General features: G+C 45.6%; 1 protein-coding gene across 5 annotated transcripts in view; it reads left to right on the top strand.

Moving 5' to 3' along the window:
• Nucleotides 1-18,265, top strand: part of MTRF1 (mitochondrial translation release factor 1) — a 143,681-nt gene that overhangs the window by 92,881 nt on the left and 32,535 nt on the right. For all 5 annotated transcript variants that reach the window (XM_086934939.1, XM_086934940.1, XM_086934944.1 and 2 more), the window contains exons 8-9: nucleotides 3,324-3,460; nucleotides 5,644-5,742. In XM_086934939.1, coding sequence (XP_086791065.1) covers nucleotides 3,324-3,460; nucleotides 5,644-5,742 — 236 coding nt within the window. The remainder of the gene's footprint in view (nucleotides 1-3,323; nucleotides 3,461-5,643; nucleotides 5,743-18,265) is intronic.

The raw sequence follows: 18,265 nt of genomic DNA, 5'->3' as shown, positions 1-18,265 counted from the left end.
CTTGGCTTCGGGCCACCCGGAGGCCCTTGCTGCTCTTTCAAAATTAAGGAGAAATGCGTCAGGATCTTCTCCTGTAACATATTTTTGGAGGGAGACGTTAGGGCCGGTTCCCACACGTATTTGTAGCTGTGTCGTTAGTTCCCGACGATCATCTGCTACCTTTAGCATTTGGTCGGCATGATTAGCTAAACTGTCCTTCAGAAGTTCCCGATAGCTCATCTCTTTTTCTACCGCCCATTCCAGCTTCTCCTGCCCTCTTATCAACTGCTGGATTAGGTTTTCCATTGTGAGGCGAATGTGATCCCACTTCTGACACCACGTGTAGCGTGGGGGAGAAGCAGACCAGGACAAGTGAATGCTTTAAAAGGTTTGGAGGTTTTCTAATAAGTGGTTCAAGACAGGAGTTCCTGGGAGTGGTAGTCCGGTCCTCAGGACAAGGGTTTATGAGAGTTATAGTCCGATCTTCAAGATGAAGATTTATGGGAGATATAGTTCTCTTCCGTTCTTCCTCTCTGTTCTATTTTGGTGGATTCTGAAAAGACGCTGTATTCCCCCTTCTATGAATGGCTTGGCATGCTGTCGCCTCGGAGATGGACAGGACCGTTCGGAAAAGAAATAAAATAAAAGAAGTGGTCAGGAGGGTTTTCTCCTTCTAAGGAGTGTTGCGGGTAGCAAAGGGAGTGTAAGGAGGTTCACCACTACCGTCACCAGTGTGTACATGCACTTTAAAGTTGCACAGATTGAGCCCTGTTGCTGAATCAGGGGTTCTCTCCCTTTACGCCCCGCCCTTTAGGTTCGCTAATGCCACGCCCTACCACCAACCCGTACCGTGCTCAGCCATGACCCTCCTGGGCCGTGGCGGGAGTCTCCGCGTTGCCAGGTGGGGTCTGGCTGACCGTCTGTTCCTTCTTCCGTTGTCTCCCGATTGAGTTGCTCCTTGTTGCCTGTCGAATACTCCCGGTTCTCTCATGTTGCTCCCGCGTCGTTCCAAGGAAGCACAGCAAAGGTTCTCACGAGTGTCTCCTCCTCCCTTACTCCGCGAGTCGGTCCGAACGATCGACTTCCTCCTCCGGCGTCATCCGTCTTGAAGCGTTGGAAATCGTGTGACCCTGTCAGATGATCTGGGAAGCCAAGGGATTTAAAGGAACAGTAGTCCTCGGGGAAGGTCTGCAAACATAGAAGGGAAGATGGAGAAAAATAAGGGGGACAATGCTCCATCGGGGCATCCAAGGACTGCGCATCGTCACACTGAGGGTATTTGGTCGGAATACCCTGCGTGATTTTCTCTATTTTAATGTGTTTTGTTTACAGCTTTCAATTGGTATTCAATTTCTTAATTCTATTTATTGAGATTTTAATTTAATGGTAAGTATGTGTGATTTATTTTAATTGCCTCACTATTTCCTGTTTCAGCCCAGTTTTCCTTTTTGATATCACTTATTGGTGTCATCTGAGGATTCTGGATTCTGTTCTTCTTTGTTCTTCTCTGTTTTTCTTCTACTGTTTTGTTCTTTGTAAAATTGGAGGTTTTCTTCTCCTACTCTTTGTTAGTGTCTGGTATGACTTGTCTCTTTTTATACATGCCTGGCCAGCAAGTATATCTTGAGGTAGTCGTTGGTGTTTTCTCTTTTTGTTTTTGTTGTGTTGGAAAAGAGGATGGTATTCTCACCTTTTGCCTTTTGTTACTGTTGAATCTGTTTTTATTTTCTCTTTCTATTTTCTGTAACTTGTGTTTCTTTCTGGTTTCATTATATATTGTTTGATATATCGGGATATGTTATGTCTTAGCTTTTATGTATTCATGCAATCTCTTGCTCTGCCAGTGGAATGTTCATTAGATGATGTGCTACAGAACGTTGGAGCCAGAGATGTCAGTTGAGAAGGGTTGTGCAGCATGCTGGCTGCTTCTAGTGGGGTCTTGTATTCGATTTAACTGGATGACTTATAACTATCTACAAATAAACATCTAAAGATCCTCAACTCATCCGGACTCAGTTACTACAGATAGTCAAACTGATCTCCACCTCCAAGCCTTCATCTCACATCCTAGACCCTCTACCCGCACAACTGACCAAAAAGCTGAAACTCTCCTTAGCCCCACTCTGTTGCAAGATTATAAACAGTTCCCAAAAAAGCAGAATCGTTCCAGACTGCCTCAAAGTGGGACAAGTGACCCCACTGCTGAAAAAAACCTGACCTGGATATAAACGATTTGAATAACTCCAGACCCGTCTCCAACCTTCCTCTTCTATCCAAAATCCTAGAAAGATGTGTACTCCAACAATTAACTCAACACTTGGACAGTATCAACCTCCTTGACTCCCATCAGTCGGGATTTAGGAAAGGCTGCAGCACAGAAACCACGATCCTCAACATCATCGATGATATCCACAAATCACTTGACTAAGACCAATGTTGCCTCCTCATTCTCCTAAACCTATCGGCAGCATTCGACACAGTAGATCACAAACTTCTCAAGGCTCTTGAAGAAAGGGCCGGACTAGACGAGGTGGTCCTCAAACGGTTCTCCTCATTCCTACAAAATCGCTCCCAGAGAATCAGAATCAAAAACTATGTGTCCAACCTTCACCCAGTCAATAGGGGAGTTCCTCAAGGGTCAGTGCTCTCCCCTCAACTCTTCAACATTTACATGGAACCCCTCACCACCCTACTCAAAAAAGCTAACATTCCCTTCCGCCTATATGCTGATGATACTCAAATTTACTTGACTGGGAACCAAAATGGGCCCTGGCAACCTGCTCGGCCGCCACCCCCGGGGGTGTCAGGGGTGCAATCGAGCTGTTTGCTAGGGCCGGTTTGGGCTGATATTGTTACAGTATCGGCCTCCAGTAAGAAAATTGGCACCCCAGGGGCCCAAAATCGGTCACCACCCTGGCGGCCCACCAGGGAAATGCCCGGTGCCTGCTACGGCCAGTCTGGCCCTGCCCACCCCCTGGTTACTTAAGACCCCCAAGGGGGGCCCGCCCCCAGTTTGAAGACCTCTGAGGGAATTATCAAGGGTGATCCTTTTACCAATGCTGTTTACCCTAGAAGTAGAACGCCTTACAACTAGAATGAGAACTAAGATGCCCACAGGGTTATTGGTGTGGTTGTGACATAGAACATAGTACCGTAGTAAACCCATAAATATATTATAATATATCCAGAGCTAAAATTGTGTGTTAATGACTTCTTGTGAGCAAATAATGAACTACATTTACCTAGCTTTATTTTTAATTCATAGCTTATGGATGCTTGCGACACTGGTTAGATTTGGGGAAAGGCCACACAGCTTAATTATTTACTCTTTTTCTGTCTTATAGGATTAACTGTGGAATGCCAACAGGAGCGTTCCCAACTGTTGAATAAGGATAAAGCTTTACAGATGCTGAAAGCAAAACTGTACAGTCAGACTGTTCGGAAAGATCACGGTGAAAGACAAAGTGCTAGAAAACTGCAGGTATAAAAACTTTTCTTCCTTCCCTAAACGTTGGTGTTGTTAACAGGCTCAACCATATACACTTTCATTGTTACGTTGAGTAGGCTAGGAACAGCAAGGGCCGAAGTGAGGCTCTGTTTCAAGAGACATATGCGAGTATCTGAGGTGGTGTGGATTGTCTTCGTGTGGCTACTGTGAGTGACAAAGAAAATACAGATCCATAGCACTAGAGTGTTATGTTATGTTATGTTATGTTAATTTCGATTTATATAGCGCCAAATCACCAACAGGTCTCTTAGCGCTTGCTTTGGGAACCCGACCTGGCTTTCCCTGCGAGATAACCCCTACTGGGCATCCCCAAGGTGAAGACCAGGCATCCCATCGCGGTGGGGCCATAGTGGAGATTAAGCAAGCTATTGCCCAAAGTTGCAGAGTGTGAACCCATGATTCAAGTAGGCACCGAGGCGAGAATTATCAAGTCCGTGGACATTTTGAGCTCAAGACCCTGCCGCGTCGGGAATTGAACCCTGGTCCCGGGTCTGACCTCTCCATCAGGGTCTGCCTCCTCTAACCAGTGAGCCACAGTGATGGCCTGCACCAACACAATCAGACAAGCAGAGGACTATGACACTGGAAAGTTTCAAATTACACTCGGAATCTGAATGGGGAAAATGGGAAGGAAATGTCTGCCTCACCACACCTTGGTTGTACTCACTTGGGAAGGAGAGATCTTATCCTCGTCATGTTCTGAATTGTCCTCCTACAGCTATGGCTCGGAAGGAAATTTGATGTCAGGCTAGTAGTGTGCCCAAAACATTTTCCGAACTCTTTGTGAACCTATCACTGCTGAAGGCTACCCCTGTTGTAAAGCCAAACGATATGCAAACCCCCTCTTGACATTCTACATCCCAAGTGAAAAACGATCTTTTTTTCTTCCTGGGAGTGCATGGAGAGTCCTCCGGGTATTTAAATAAATGATACAAGGCCCTGTGATTAACTGAAGTGGTCGTAGCATGGGCAAACGTCGTCCTGTGGGATTGCTTTGGTACCTACATACTGACAAAAGCAGTGACAGCCCTCTACTGTACATTCAGCTCTGTCTGGTGCATGGCAGAGTGTAGTACATCCTCTGATATAAAGTGTAAAAACCCAACAAGGTTGACTAAGGGTTGAGGTCCAAATCCAAAAAACAGTTGCTCCTATTGACATTCATTGATATTTGTCAAGGGCATGTACAGCAGCCAGAATCTTAGCATCAGGACCATGCTGGTCAATAGACAGCCTTAGACTAGCCCGCCCCACATTTGCTAGAACCAGAAGGCGAAAAACATTTAGATGAATCGATGTCCATGATAACACCACTAGCACAGCATACTCTTCATCTTCACTCGAAAATAGATCGATACACCCATGACCATGTGATCTTACAAAAACAGCTTTATGTTTTCAACTACATTTATTGCTGCAGCCTTTGCATAATTTTGTATCAAGCCCTTGAGCCTTCTCAGCAAGTACTCTCAGGTTTTTCTCTTCTGTTTCATCAATGCACGAACCTGATCAATAACACATGGCTCCATTAAGGTCTGTAATTTGTTCTGGTATCTCCCCCCATATAATACCTCTGGGCAAGGTAGGCAGTCATAAGCCTTCCATAATCTTTCTGACATGCATAGGGTTTCACAGTGTAACCTTTCCCTCAATCAACACTATATCCATTTTCAGGATTGATAGCGTAAGACAAGCCAGAATATGCGGTAACAGCTAATAAAACCTCCAGTTTGCGCGCTAAGCCCTATTTCAATCTTGATCCATGCCACAGAGACGCTTGCCTTCTGAAATTAGACGGGTAACATTTTTCCTTCAGCATCCTTCGTTCCCTAAACTTTCCCTTCCAGCGCCGACACCTGTTATCTAACACCCCATTGTCGTTTTTTTTCTCTATGCACTTTCACAAATTACCCTTTTAAAGGACCAAGAAAGTAGGCATTGTGGGTTATTACTGTGAAGTAACAGCAATCAACAACTTTAGCATTTGTATCTCTTTGAAAACAATGCAGAATTATATCCATTTTGTGGAGGTTATTTTGCATTTTTGCCTACTTAATCAGTTGTTTCATGATTCAGCAGTGTTGTTGTTGTTTTAACTGAAGCAGGCTTTCCATTGATACTTAGTTTCTGATACATTGTCTTCCTTACTGATGCAGCTGGGATCAAGAGCGCAATCAGACAGGATCCGCACCTATAACTTCACACAGGACCGACTGACGGATCACAGAGTCGCCTTTGAAGTCCGTAATATAAAGGTACTCTAAATATCACAACAATGTTGTTTTTCATTCTATCCTGTGATATGACGACCAGGCTTTTGTCGTGGAGGTAAAGATATGTGTCAATGTGTAAAAACATTAGAGTTGAGCAGGAGTGAGCATGCTAAAATATACACTACTAATGTTTTCGGTGCAGAAGTCAGGAGACTGAGAGGCATCCTGTCCTGTGTGCAAAGGGAGGGCATGGGTGTGTCTGCCTGCATATGAGTTTGGTACATATAGAAGGGGTCCCCGCAAGAGAGACGTGTTGTGTCTAACACACATCAACTATTATTTAGACAACTTCACAGAACAAGAGATGCACGAAAAAATCAATCTAGGTACTGTAATTTATTATCAATACCATGAGGTAGTTGCACAATCAAACATTTAGCCCCAGAAAAGGGAAAGGGAAGGGAAAGTGCTCAAGGGAGTGTAAGATAAAGGAAGAAATAAACACAGTTAGGGAAACAGGTGATGAGTACAAAGACTTCCAACAAAATCAAAGTGATTCAAATACATAAGCCCAAACATCAGGGCACACAATGATGAATTGTTTAACAGGTAACTTTCAGCGGACACACAGTCAATTTAAAACTGTAGAGGGCTTGTGCCGGAAGTTTAAGAGGAAAGCCGTCGACGTTTCGACCCCTATGTGTAGGCTACGTTCAGTCCTTAGGCGGGGTCTTCATCAGGACATATGCAACAGGGAAAAATTAGGGGCAATCCTGTCAGATAAATTAATAGTAGATTAGTAAATGTTCTCCGTTGTGATGTTACACCATAGCCATGCCATTTAGACTACGATGAGGAATTACAATGATGATTAGAGAAATTAATTACCATGGAGTCGTGGCCCAGCTGGGCTCAGGACGTGGAGGTATGATGGACTGTGCAGTAGTCACAGGTCGATCACAGCGTAATTAATTTGCAGAGCTACAGAGGAGAGAGGGGACAACCAGTAATCAAGGGACCTTTACCAACATATATAAACTATTGGTTAAATAACCAAATTACTTTATCCAGACCTGGGTCTGATCTGGTGATTAAAGGTCAGGGAAGCACCTGAAATGCTTGGACTAGTGGATAAAACCCGCTAAATTAAAAGATCTATCTGTTACTTAAAAACTATCCACAAAACAATATAATACAGGGGCCCCAGTATTGCATGCGGGGCCAAGCAGTATGCGGTCAAATATATTAAGGCCAAGGTGATTTGATTAGGGGTCTCAACATGAGCAACTGTAATTGTGGGCACCCCCATGTTAAGGGCTTACGATAGCCGAAAACACTCTTCAGTCATACAGAAAACGCGGCATGTGTCGCCCAGTTGCAAAAGCATAACATACCTGTAATTAATTAAAGAGCGAGAGGGCGGAAAATTCCAACCGTCTTTCCATAAACACCGATCGGAGCCAAGTATCCGAGTAGTCAGCCGGCATCCGATAGCTTGCAACCGGCGTGAATCGTGCTGCCACACTGTCAGTCACGATAACGGGTAAATCTGAGGGAAACCGGAGATTAACGGTAAGGGGCAAGGATAGTAAAAAACGTAAAAACCTGTAAAAAACGCACTGTTAACTACGTACCCCATCGGATCTGCAGCGTCCGTGGACAGTAACTCTGCAACTCCCGCTACCTGGAGTTTAGGGGGCGGAGTCAAAATAAACCCCACCCAGTGATGGAAAGGGAAGAGTCACTCGATGAACATTAACGATCGCTACTGCATAATTAATACAGAGTACGGGTGGTTCTCGTATAACCGAAAACATTGGACTTTCATGTAACCATTTCACGAAAGGAAAATTAATTTCAATAAATAATTGTGTAGTACAAAATTCTTATTGCCCGCGCAACTCTCAGACATGAGGTTGAAGGCGGGTTGCTTTACGAGAAAGGCCAGAATGATAACAAAAGACATTTTATGTTACGATGGTGTAAACAGGAGCATACAGAACCCATTATAAATTACATTATATGTCAAATCATGAGAGAAATACTTGGGAAATCATAACAAAATTGATACTGCCCGCGCAACTCTCAAACATGAGGTTGAAGGCGGGTGGCTTTTCGTAAGAGCCCAAAACGATAACAAGGACATTGTATGTTAGGATAATATAAACAGGAGCATATCGAACATCATCATATTCCCAATACACAATTCCATAATTCATAATACCCGCGCAACTCTCAAACATGAGGTCGAAGGCGGGTTGCTTTTCATAAGAGTTCAGAGTAAAGACAAAAGGCTGTTTAAATCTAATATAAAACAGAAGCACACAGAACATCAGCATATTCCCATTGGAATTCATTATATTCTATGCCAAACCCAGAGGGTGTATGACCCCGTTTAATTTAGGAAGGATCTCAGTAACCCAATTACCCCAGGGCTGTCAACTGTGCTAAACTGCTGTCTTGCTCGTTAAGGCCATTTTTGATTGAGTCTAAGAGGGACATCCATTTAGATTCACGGGTGTTTAGTACTGTCAACACATTACCTCCTCTTCTCCCCAGGGAGACCTTTTCAATGACAAACCTTCTCAAATCTGAGACGGCATGCCCGGCCTTTTGCCAGTGTTCTACTAGCGGGGCACCAACTACATTACAGCGTAACCTGCTACTATGGGACGATATGCGTGACTTAATCTTCTGTTGTGTTTGTCCCACATATACCTGTCTACATGGGCATTGGACAATGTAGATCACACAACTCAAATTGCAGTTCGTATGGTGTTTTAACTTGTAAGTCTGTCCGCCATGGTCAAAAGTCTTAATCTGAATAGTGGTGTCACATGCTGAGCATGTGCCACATCTATAGTGTCCCACTAATGGAGGCAGGTTCCACAAGCTTGTGAGAGTAGGTTGACTCACAGGTTCCAAATATGAGTGGACCACCATGTCCCGTATGTTTTTGGCCCTCTTGAAAGAATGGAGAGGGAACTGCGTTTGCTTTATCTCATCTGACACAATGGACCAATTCTTGTTGATAATACGTTTGACTTCATTACTCCGTGTGGAGAAGTTGTTACCCAGATGATCCGGTCCATTTCCGATTGGTTGGTGATTTCTGGATTCAGCAGAATATCGCATGGATTATACCAGGCTCTTTTCCTGGCGCGTCTCACTATTCTAGGTGGATAACCTCGTGAGATGAGGCGCTCACTTAAGCCCTCTGATTCTTGGAAGTAATTTCCGCGAGTGGAGCAATTTCTCCTAATTCTAAGAAATTGGCCGACTGGGAGATTGTCTTTGAGACCTCGGGGATGATGACTCCCATATTGCAGTAAGGAATTTCGCTCAGTTGGTTTCCTAAATAAGGTGGTTTGTAACCGATTGTCATCCACATAGATCGAAATGTCCAAGAATGGAATCTTCTCATTGCTTGAATCCATCGTAAATTGGATATGGGGTTTTCTGGAATTGAGCCAAACGTGAAACTCTAGCAGGAGTTTTTTACTTCCCTCCCAGATACACAGGACATCATCTATGTATCTGACCCATAAGGTCAGCCTACTGTGAAAAGGGTTATCAATGGAAAAAATATATTGTTGTTCAAAATGATCCATGAAGATGATGGCCAGATTTGGGGCGAAGGTAGCCCCCATGGCTACCCCATTCGTCTGCAAGTAGAAGTTTTCTTGGAAAATAAAGAAATTCTGTCTCATGGCAATACTCAACAACTCGAGTATAAAGTCAGTCGGAACCTGGACAGGTGCCGGTCGCTTGTCTAAGGCTTGTCTCATCACTTCCAAAGCGTCAAGTTGAGGAATGCTAGTATAAAGCGAAACAATATCGCATGTCACCAAGAGTTCGTTTCCTGGGTTGAATGGCCTTTCGTCAATGAGGTTGATAGTTTGTGTGGTATCACGAAGATACGCCTTGGTGTTCAGAGCAATCGGTTTTAGGAAAAAATCCACATATTTGCACAGAGGTTCTAACATGGACCCACAACCTGACACGATTGGGCGGCCAGGAGGACTCTCTAAGTTCTTGTGTACCTTGGGTAAGGTATATATAGTGGCAAGTCGGGGAAACTTTTTATTGAGGAATTTGAATTCCTGCTCACTAAGAAAGCCAGCATCCAATCCTTTTTGTGTGGCTGCCAGAATAGTGGTTGCTAGTTCGCGTGAGGGGTCTGTTGATAGTAACTGATAACTTACTCCATCTGACAATTGTCTATAGATCTCTTCTTTGTATTTACATAGGTCCTGAATGACAATTGCCCCGCCTTTATCGGCGGGCTTGATGACGACCTCTTTGTTGTTGCACAGCTCCATTAATGCCTTTTTCTCTGTTTTGGGCAGATTCAATCTGACAAATTTGCGTTGGTCCAGTGCTCGGTCCACTGCAGAGGTCACAATTTCTTCAAACGCCAAAATCTTATGGCTCATTGCATAAGTAGGTGGAAAGAAAGTGGAGGGTTCTCTGAGGCCCTTGATGGAGCTACGTTGTCTTGTAGTTTGATTCCGGAAATAGTATCTTAACCTAATTTTCCTAAAAAATTTGTATAGTTCAGTTTTCAGCAGAAATTTGTTGGGTGGAGCCGTGGGGACATAGGAGAGACCTCTGCTCAGGACTTAAATCTCTTCTTCATCTAAGTTGTGATTAGAGATGTTGATCACAGGATTAGGGGATGACCTACTGATATTAGGTGTGGTGGGTTCCACAGTCTGATCTTGACTGGGTGCCTGGTTCACCACCTGTAGGTGTTTCTCCTGGTCGAAATTTCTCTGTGAACTTCGGGGCGAAATGTAACTCGTTTCTGCTGTTTGCCTCTGTTGCCTTCCCAACCGCCAGGATTTTGTTGTTGTTGACCTCTCGCTTGACCTCTCATCCAAGAGTTGCCACGACCTCGTGGGGGCCGCCATTGACCGTAGCCTTGATCTAAAAAAGGCTGCTGGAATTGAGGGGGGTACTGATGATATCCAAGCTCTTGAGGTGGGTAATTGTAGGGGGTACTGGGTCCTGCTTCCACGTCTCTACCAGAGCTGTAAGAGGAATCGGAAAATGTTGTGAAATTACGACATCCTCTGTAGCTACCGCGAGTACGGTTGGTGAACCTCCCCTGATTGTCCTGCTTGTAATAATCAGGCTGCAAGTACGGGTACACAGTTTTTGTATCAAAAAGTCTCAGGTCTCTAGCTAGCTTTTCCAATTTCTTGGTTTGGGCTGTTATGTCAAAATCTTTAATGGTGGCTTCTAGGTTATCCACGGCCTCCTTAGCTTTGGTAAGTGTGTTATCTCCCAAAATCTCTGCTTTTAGGTCAGCAATTTCCTTGCTCAGAGAGACAACTTGTTCCGCGGCAGTCTCAACTCCCAGCACCATCCAGTGCCGGGAGCAATTGTTCGCCACGTAGCTGAAGCCCTCTTTGAACTTGGGCACATCCACAAAAATGGCTGGTTCAATCTTAATCTGTAAACCAACCGGTATTATGTTTTCTTGAAGATATCTTGTGAATAGGTGCCCATGTAATCGTGTTCTTATCAGTTTTTTCTCTAATCTCTCTAGCCGAGATATTTTGTCATTTAAAGAAAAATCAATTGTGGGGACAGATGTGGATAGAAAAGTACTCGACAAATCCTTAGTCAACTGAATAATTCTGATTCCACCATGGTCTACCTAAATTGGATTTAGACTAAAAGAAACCTCGCAGGTCAGCACCTGCTCAGAGGACATTACAAAAAGGGGGGTTGAACCCATGCAGTCGCGGGGACCTGGGCGAAATCTGGTACATATAGAAGGGGTCCCCGCAAGAGAGACGTGTTGTGTCTAACACACATCAACTATTATTTAGACAACTTCACAGAACAAGAGATGCACGAAAAAATCAATCTAGGTACTGTCATTTATTATCAATACCATGAGGTAGTTGCACAATCAAACATTTAGCCCCAGAAAAGGGAAAGGGAAGAGAAAGTGCTCAAGGGAGTGTAAGATAAAGGAAGAAATTAACACAGTTAGGGAAACAGGTGATGAGTACAAAGACTTCAAAAAAATCAAAGTGATTCAAACACATAAGCCCAAACATCAGGGCACACAATGATGAATTGTTTAACAGGTAACTTTCAGCGGACACACAGTCAATTTAAAACTGTAGAGGGCTTGTGCCGGAAGTTTAAGAGGAAAGCCGTCGACGTTTCGACCCCTATGTGTAGGCTACGTTCAGTCCTTAGGCGGGGTCTTCATCAGGACATATGCAACAGGGAAAAATTAGGGGCAATCCTGTCAGATAAATTAATAGTAGATTAGTAAATGTTCTCCGTTGTGATGTTACACCATAGCCATGTCATTTAGACTACGATGAGGAATTACAATGATGATTAGAGAAATTAATTACCATGGAGTCGTGGCCCAGCTGGGCTCAGGACGTGGAGGTATGATGGACTGTGCAGTAGTCACAGGTCGATCACAGCGTAATTAATTCGCAGAGCTACAGAGGAGAGAGGGGACAACCAGTAATCAAGGGACCTTTACCATCATATATAAACTATTGGTTAAATAACCAAATTACTTTATGAAGACCTGGGTCTGATCTGGTGATTAAAGGTCAGGGAAGCACCTGAAATGCTTGGACTAGTGGATAAAACCCACTAAGTTAAAAGATCTATCTGTTACTTAAAAACTATCCACAAAACAATATAATACAGGGGCCCCAGTATTGCATGCGGGGCCAAGCAGTATGCTGTCAAATATATTAAGGCCAAGGTGATTTGATTAGGGGTCTCAACATGAGCAACTGTAATTGTGGGCACCCCCATGTTAAGGGCTTACGATAGCCGAAAACACTCTTCAGTCATACAAAAAACGCGGCATGTGTCGCCCAGTTGCAAAAGCATAACGTACCTGTAATTAATTAAAGAGCGAGAGGGCGGAAAAAGTATGCCCAAGGTACTCAATTTCATTCATAGCAAACTTACATTTCTCGGCAGCAACAGTCAATCCAGCACTCTGAAGTTTGGACAATACCTCATTTAAAACTATGTCATGGTCAACCATACTTTTTCCCCACACCAATACATCCTCTTGAAACACCAACATGTTGGATACACCTTCAAGGACTCTGCACATGACTCTCTGAAAAACAGCAGACGCAGAGGATAACCCGAAAGGCATTCTCAAAAATTGGAAAGCTCCCTCAGGAGTTATAAATGATGTTAAATGGCGGGATTCTGAGTGCAGCTTTATCTGATGGTATGCATTAGACAAATCAATAGATGAAAAATACACAGCATCTTTTTTTTTTTTTTTTTTTTTTTTTTTTTTTTGCGTAAGACCTTTATTAACATAAAGTAGAATACACCGCATGAGCCCACAACCCTGAGGCCGGCTCGCTATTGCATCTTGTTAGATCAGTACAACCAAAAAATGAATATGCAGAGTAATCTGTTAACGGTAAATAGAACCCACCGGTATTTTCCAGTCAGGGCACGCATTGTACAATCGACATGAGTCTTACATTTTGTGATTTTATCAACCAAACTCTAACTTCCCCAACTTAAGACCTGCCATTGCCTCCAGTTACATCCTATACAGTGAGCTAAGCAGTGTTACATAATTCTCTTTAAGTAGTCTACAGGGACCATGTCCACACGACATTCACTCATCTCACGGCGTCAACCGCACATCAACTAATCCTCCCCATTCTCCTGTAAGGAGTTCAAATAGTCCGTCAAAAAGCACCACACATCCTTGGGCCTAGATTTAGCAGGTAAGTCCTCTTCATACGTTTGTAGTTTATCCCTACAAGTAGACATGCTATGCATCCACATCTTCACAGTCGGTACCTTACGGCTGTGCCAACATTGTGCCACCTGTCTTTTGGCCAAGAGCAGTGCAATAGCACAGAATTTGCGCTTCAGCGCTCTGAATTGTGGTATAATACCGAGCAGACAGACCTGCGGTGTGCAGTGCACCTCGTCATCCAACATGCTCGACAACGCGGTTGTGACCTCTTCCCAGTAGGTCGCCACACGCTCGCACTTCCATGCCAAATGTACAAAGTCTGCCCCATCTCTGTTGCAGCGCTTACATTTGTCTTCCTCTTGAAGCCCGTATCTGCGCATTTTCACCGGTGTGTAATAGCTTTGGTGTATGAACTTGAAATGGATAATCCTCAGATTCCCGTTTGGTGTAAGTATCTGAGTCAGTGCGCATGAACTATACCATTCCACCTCTGTCAGTGGAGCCTCCAGTAGCGTATCCCACCTTTCCTTGGCTTTAAGTGTGTGACCTGCTATGTCCGACTGTGCCGCAGTGTAAAGTCTGGATACCAAATGAGACAGATCGCTCGTGGTGATCAGCATCTGTAATGGCGCTAGTGTTTCCGGCTCCTCTGGGAATGAAGGGTAATGTCCCTTCAATGCCCTAGTCAATCTGTAATATGAGAAGCGGAACATAAGAGTCTGATTTTGTATGTAATCTAGTTTATCAAGTTCTATGAATGTGCCCCCCTGAAATACGTCGCACATTTTGTCTATCCCTGCTCTGGACAGTAGTGACATCCCCACTTTCTCGCTGGTGACTGATAAGGCCTGATGGTGCAGTAATGGCATGTTCGGTGCATATAATGGGGTCTTGTGGGCCAATTGTCCTAGTTTATTCCATGCCTTGATCGTGGTGTCTACCGTGTTGATGTCTTTTGAATGAAGCGGGGGTCTAGTGTGTGACAATATCGCCGATAGTGGGACCGGATGGGCATCCCCTTCTTCAATGGCCACGTGTGTAACGTAGGGGACTTCGTGATACCAGTATGCGGCGTACTGAGCCTGGGCGCAGAGATAGTAGAGGAGAAAATCGGGAACCCCGAACCCACCCTTTGCCACCGGGAGCGTTAGGGTCTGTAGGTCAATGCGAGCCTGCTTACCCGCCCAGATCAAGGTTAGGACTAGTGATTTGATGCGCCGAAAGACCTCCCGTGTAGGTGTGATTGGGATGTTGTTGAAGAGATACAACAACTTAGGCAAGATGTTCATTTTGACGATCGCTATTCGATCAGCTATGGACAATGGCAAGTGTATCCAGCGATTGACCTTATCTTCCAGTTTGGCTATTACCACTCCGTAGTTCGCACGTATGACTTCGTCGGGGTCCCTGTGAAACATGACACCTAGATAGCGTATCGGGTCGTGCTGCCACTCTAGTGGATAATCTATTGCAAAGGAATCAGTAGAATCGGTGAGGGGTATTAGCGAGGATTTGGACCAGTTTATCGCCAACCCAGAATGACCCCCAAAGCGGATGTACTCCCTAAGGAGCGGGTTCAAATGTGTTTCTGGATCGCGAACATAAAGCAACATGTCGTCCGCATAGAGCGATATGTGCAGTGGTCTGGACACAAATTGCAACGCCGACTCCCTGTAATTTTGACGCACGATGCACGCCAGTGGTTCCAACGCTAGCGCGAAGAGCAGGGGTGACAGAGGGCAGCCTTGTCTCGTACCCCGACCAATGTCGAATGGTGCCGAAACGTACCCATTTATCCGGACCCTCGCACACGGTTTGGTATACAACAAGGAGATCCACTGAACAAATCTTTTAGGAAAACCCATCCTATTGAGGACTGTCAGCATGTAGCTCCATTCGATTGAATCAAACGCTTTGGCGGCGTCGAGTAGCACAGCCACTGCTTTAACCGAGGGTTTTAGATAGTGCGCCAGGGCAAACAGGGACCTCGTGTTATGTGAGGTGGATCTCGTGGGGACAAACCCTGCTTGGTCCGGGAGCACTAGGCGAGTCATCAGGGGGGACAATCTGACAGCTAGCAACTTTGCAAGTATTTTTGAGTCCACATTTATTAGGGATAGGGGCCTGTAGGAGTCACAGTAGTCCGGGTCTTTAGCCGGTTTGAGGAGTGCAATAATCATAGCTTCACGCAGAGTGGGGGGGAGCAGTGAACCTTCAAAGGAGGTGCCGTACATGTCCACCAAATATGGGGCTATGATATCGACAAATTTTTTGTAAAATTCGGACGTGTATCCATCCGGGCCCGGCGCTTTACCGTTTGGGAGCGATGCAATCACTTCAGTGACCTCCTCTACCGTGATCGGCCGAGCCAGATATTCTCGATGGGCATCTGACAGCCAGCCAATCGCCACATCATGGAGGTACTCGTAAGTTTCTTCCGCAGTAGCCGTTGGTTGAGATTGGTATAGTGTGCAGTAGGAGTCCGCAAAACATTTGACTATGTCCGCCGAATGTGTGTGAACTACACCCGCCTCAGATTTGACCCGCAGGATCGCCGAAGGCCCCCGCCCTTCACAAATTTTCTGCGCCAGTACCCGCCCTGGCCTGCCCCCTTCACCAAAAGCCCTGGCGGAGTGTTTGCGATCTAGATATTTGATTTCTGACGCTAGGAAGTCGGCATGTTCTGTGTGTAAGTCTCGTAGTTGGGACAATAGCTGTATGTCCCGTGTATTTTCATATTGCAGTTCCAAATCCCTCATCTGATTTTCGCAGCGGCGGATCTGGCTCCTAATGTCTTTGAGTACACCTATGGTGGTGCTAATGCAGACGCCCCTTATCGTGGGTTTAAAGGCTTCCCAGAGTAAACATGGGTCGTCCGTAGTGTGAGAGTTATTAGTGAAGTAATCCTTGATCGCCTTAGTCAGGGTATCAACATACACTGGGTCTGTGAGGGCCTGGGAGTTAAAACGCCAGTGAAAGGGGGGAGGTGTGTAGTGCGGAATGTCTAGTTGCAATACTACCGGATTGTGGTCCGATAATGTGCGTGGAAGCACCTTTACCGTACGAGCCCATAGTGCGATATCCCTGGATCCTAACCAATAGTCTAGTCTGGACCAACTATTGTGTGATGCTGTAATGTGAGTAGCGCCTGGATCGTCGGTATGTTGTAGTCTCCAGATATCTGCTAACGCTAAATCGCTCATCATGTGGTCTATCATAAGCCTCGCCTGCTTGTGTTGTTCCATTGATTGGGAAGATCGATCTAGCCCGTCCCGTAGTGTTACGTTCCAGTCCCCCCCACATAAAATGTGTGTGCCAGTGTTGTCTTGTAAGTGTCCCCAGATTTCCCGATAAAAGTCGGGAGCGTCGATGTTCGGGCCATATATGTTGAGGAGTGTAAGGTGTTGCCCCCTGATCTTGCCGGACACCAGCACGTATCTACCAGCTGGGTCGTGAGTTGCATGTCTCTCTTCGAAGTGTACCCCTTTCTTGACCAAGATGATCACCCCCCGGGAATAGGAGGAATATGAGGCTCTGTAGGACGATCCCGCCCATCTCGACCCCAATGTAGCGTGTGTATGCGGAGCCAAGTGCGTTTCCTGCAGGAATGCAATGTCAATATTCCACCTGGTGAGACTGGCAAACACTTGTCTAATTTTCTGTGGGCGTGAGAACCCTCGTATATTCCACGTAAGGACGTTCAGTCCGTGCCTGCTACCAGCATTGGAACCTGGCGTACCCATTTAACACAGTACCATTCAATCCTAAGCACGCAAGTAGTCCGCCCCCATCCCAACCCCATCCAGCTCTCTGAACACCACTTGCAGATACAAGCCCCAGCAGGGCTAACCCGTAACATGCACTGGTTTGCAATACCTTCGGTCTTATTAAACAGTTAAACATCCTTCCTCCCCAGATCCCTCCCACTCCAGCAACCCCAACCTGCCGAAGCCTCACCCTTTCAGAGCACAACTCCCTCAACAGCGTAACCAGTAACTTGGTGCTCATAGTAAAACTCGAGTAGGGTTGTACCCTCATGGAGGACCGCTAGTGGCGCAGCACGTCACCTGACAGACAGGTGCAGGCGACATTAACATGAATCTAATTGAAACGCGAAGTATGTGTCCATTAATCCACATGCCCACACTTCCAGTACCACCCCTGCGCTTGATGTGGGCAATGACGCCGCCCTAGAGGATGCACATCTCTCGACGTGGGATGAAGCATAATGTCCATTAGTTAGCTACGTTATAGGCTGTCCCCCTTCCAGTTCCGAGGGCTCGTGAGCACAGCGTGCATATGAGGACCTGATCCAGTGCCCCAACGTGCCCCAGGCGCAGGCGCTTCGCGGCCGTTGGCTCTGAGCTCCCATGAGGGAGGCCTGGCAGTTCAGTTCGAGCATGAGTGTCTGCGACAGGTCAGGGCAGGATAGGTCTATAGCCACAGTTAGTTCAGCCGCCTCCCACTTCTTCACCGCCCAATGCACAAACCAATAATAAAGCGCCAGCAGCTCACCTCAATCAGATGTTCATCAACAAACCTTATACAGACAGCCTAAAACGACAGTTTGGCAGAACCTCGTGGCAGTCAGTGCAGCATTCTCCACCGCTCTGCAAAGTTCGAGTGGTCTAGGCGCCTCAGTCCGAGTCTCTGTTCTGGTCTCGTCGGGCTTCCGATCTCGCCTCTTGCTGTATTTTCTTGACAAGTTCGAGGGCCGCCTTAGGTGTCGGTAGCACTAACGTCTGTTCCTTCCACACCACTCGCAGTCGGGCAGGATACAACATGGAATATCCAACGTTTAATTCTCGCAATTTGGCCTTGACCGCTGTGTATTCC

Source organism: Lissotriton vulgaris, chromosome 8 (assembly GCF_964263255.1).
Source record: "Lissotriton vulgaris chromosome 8, aLisVul1.2, whole genome shotgun sequence".
NCBI lineage: Eukaryota > Metazoa > Chordata > Amphibia > Caudata > Salamandridae > Lissotriton > Lissotriton vulgaris.
This window is presented reverse-complemented; position numbering and strand designations above follow the sequence as displayed.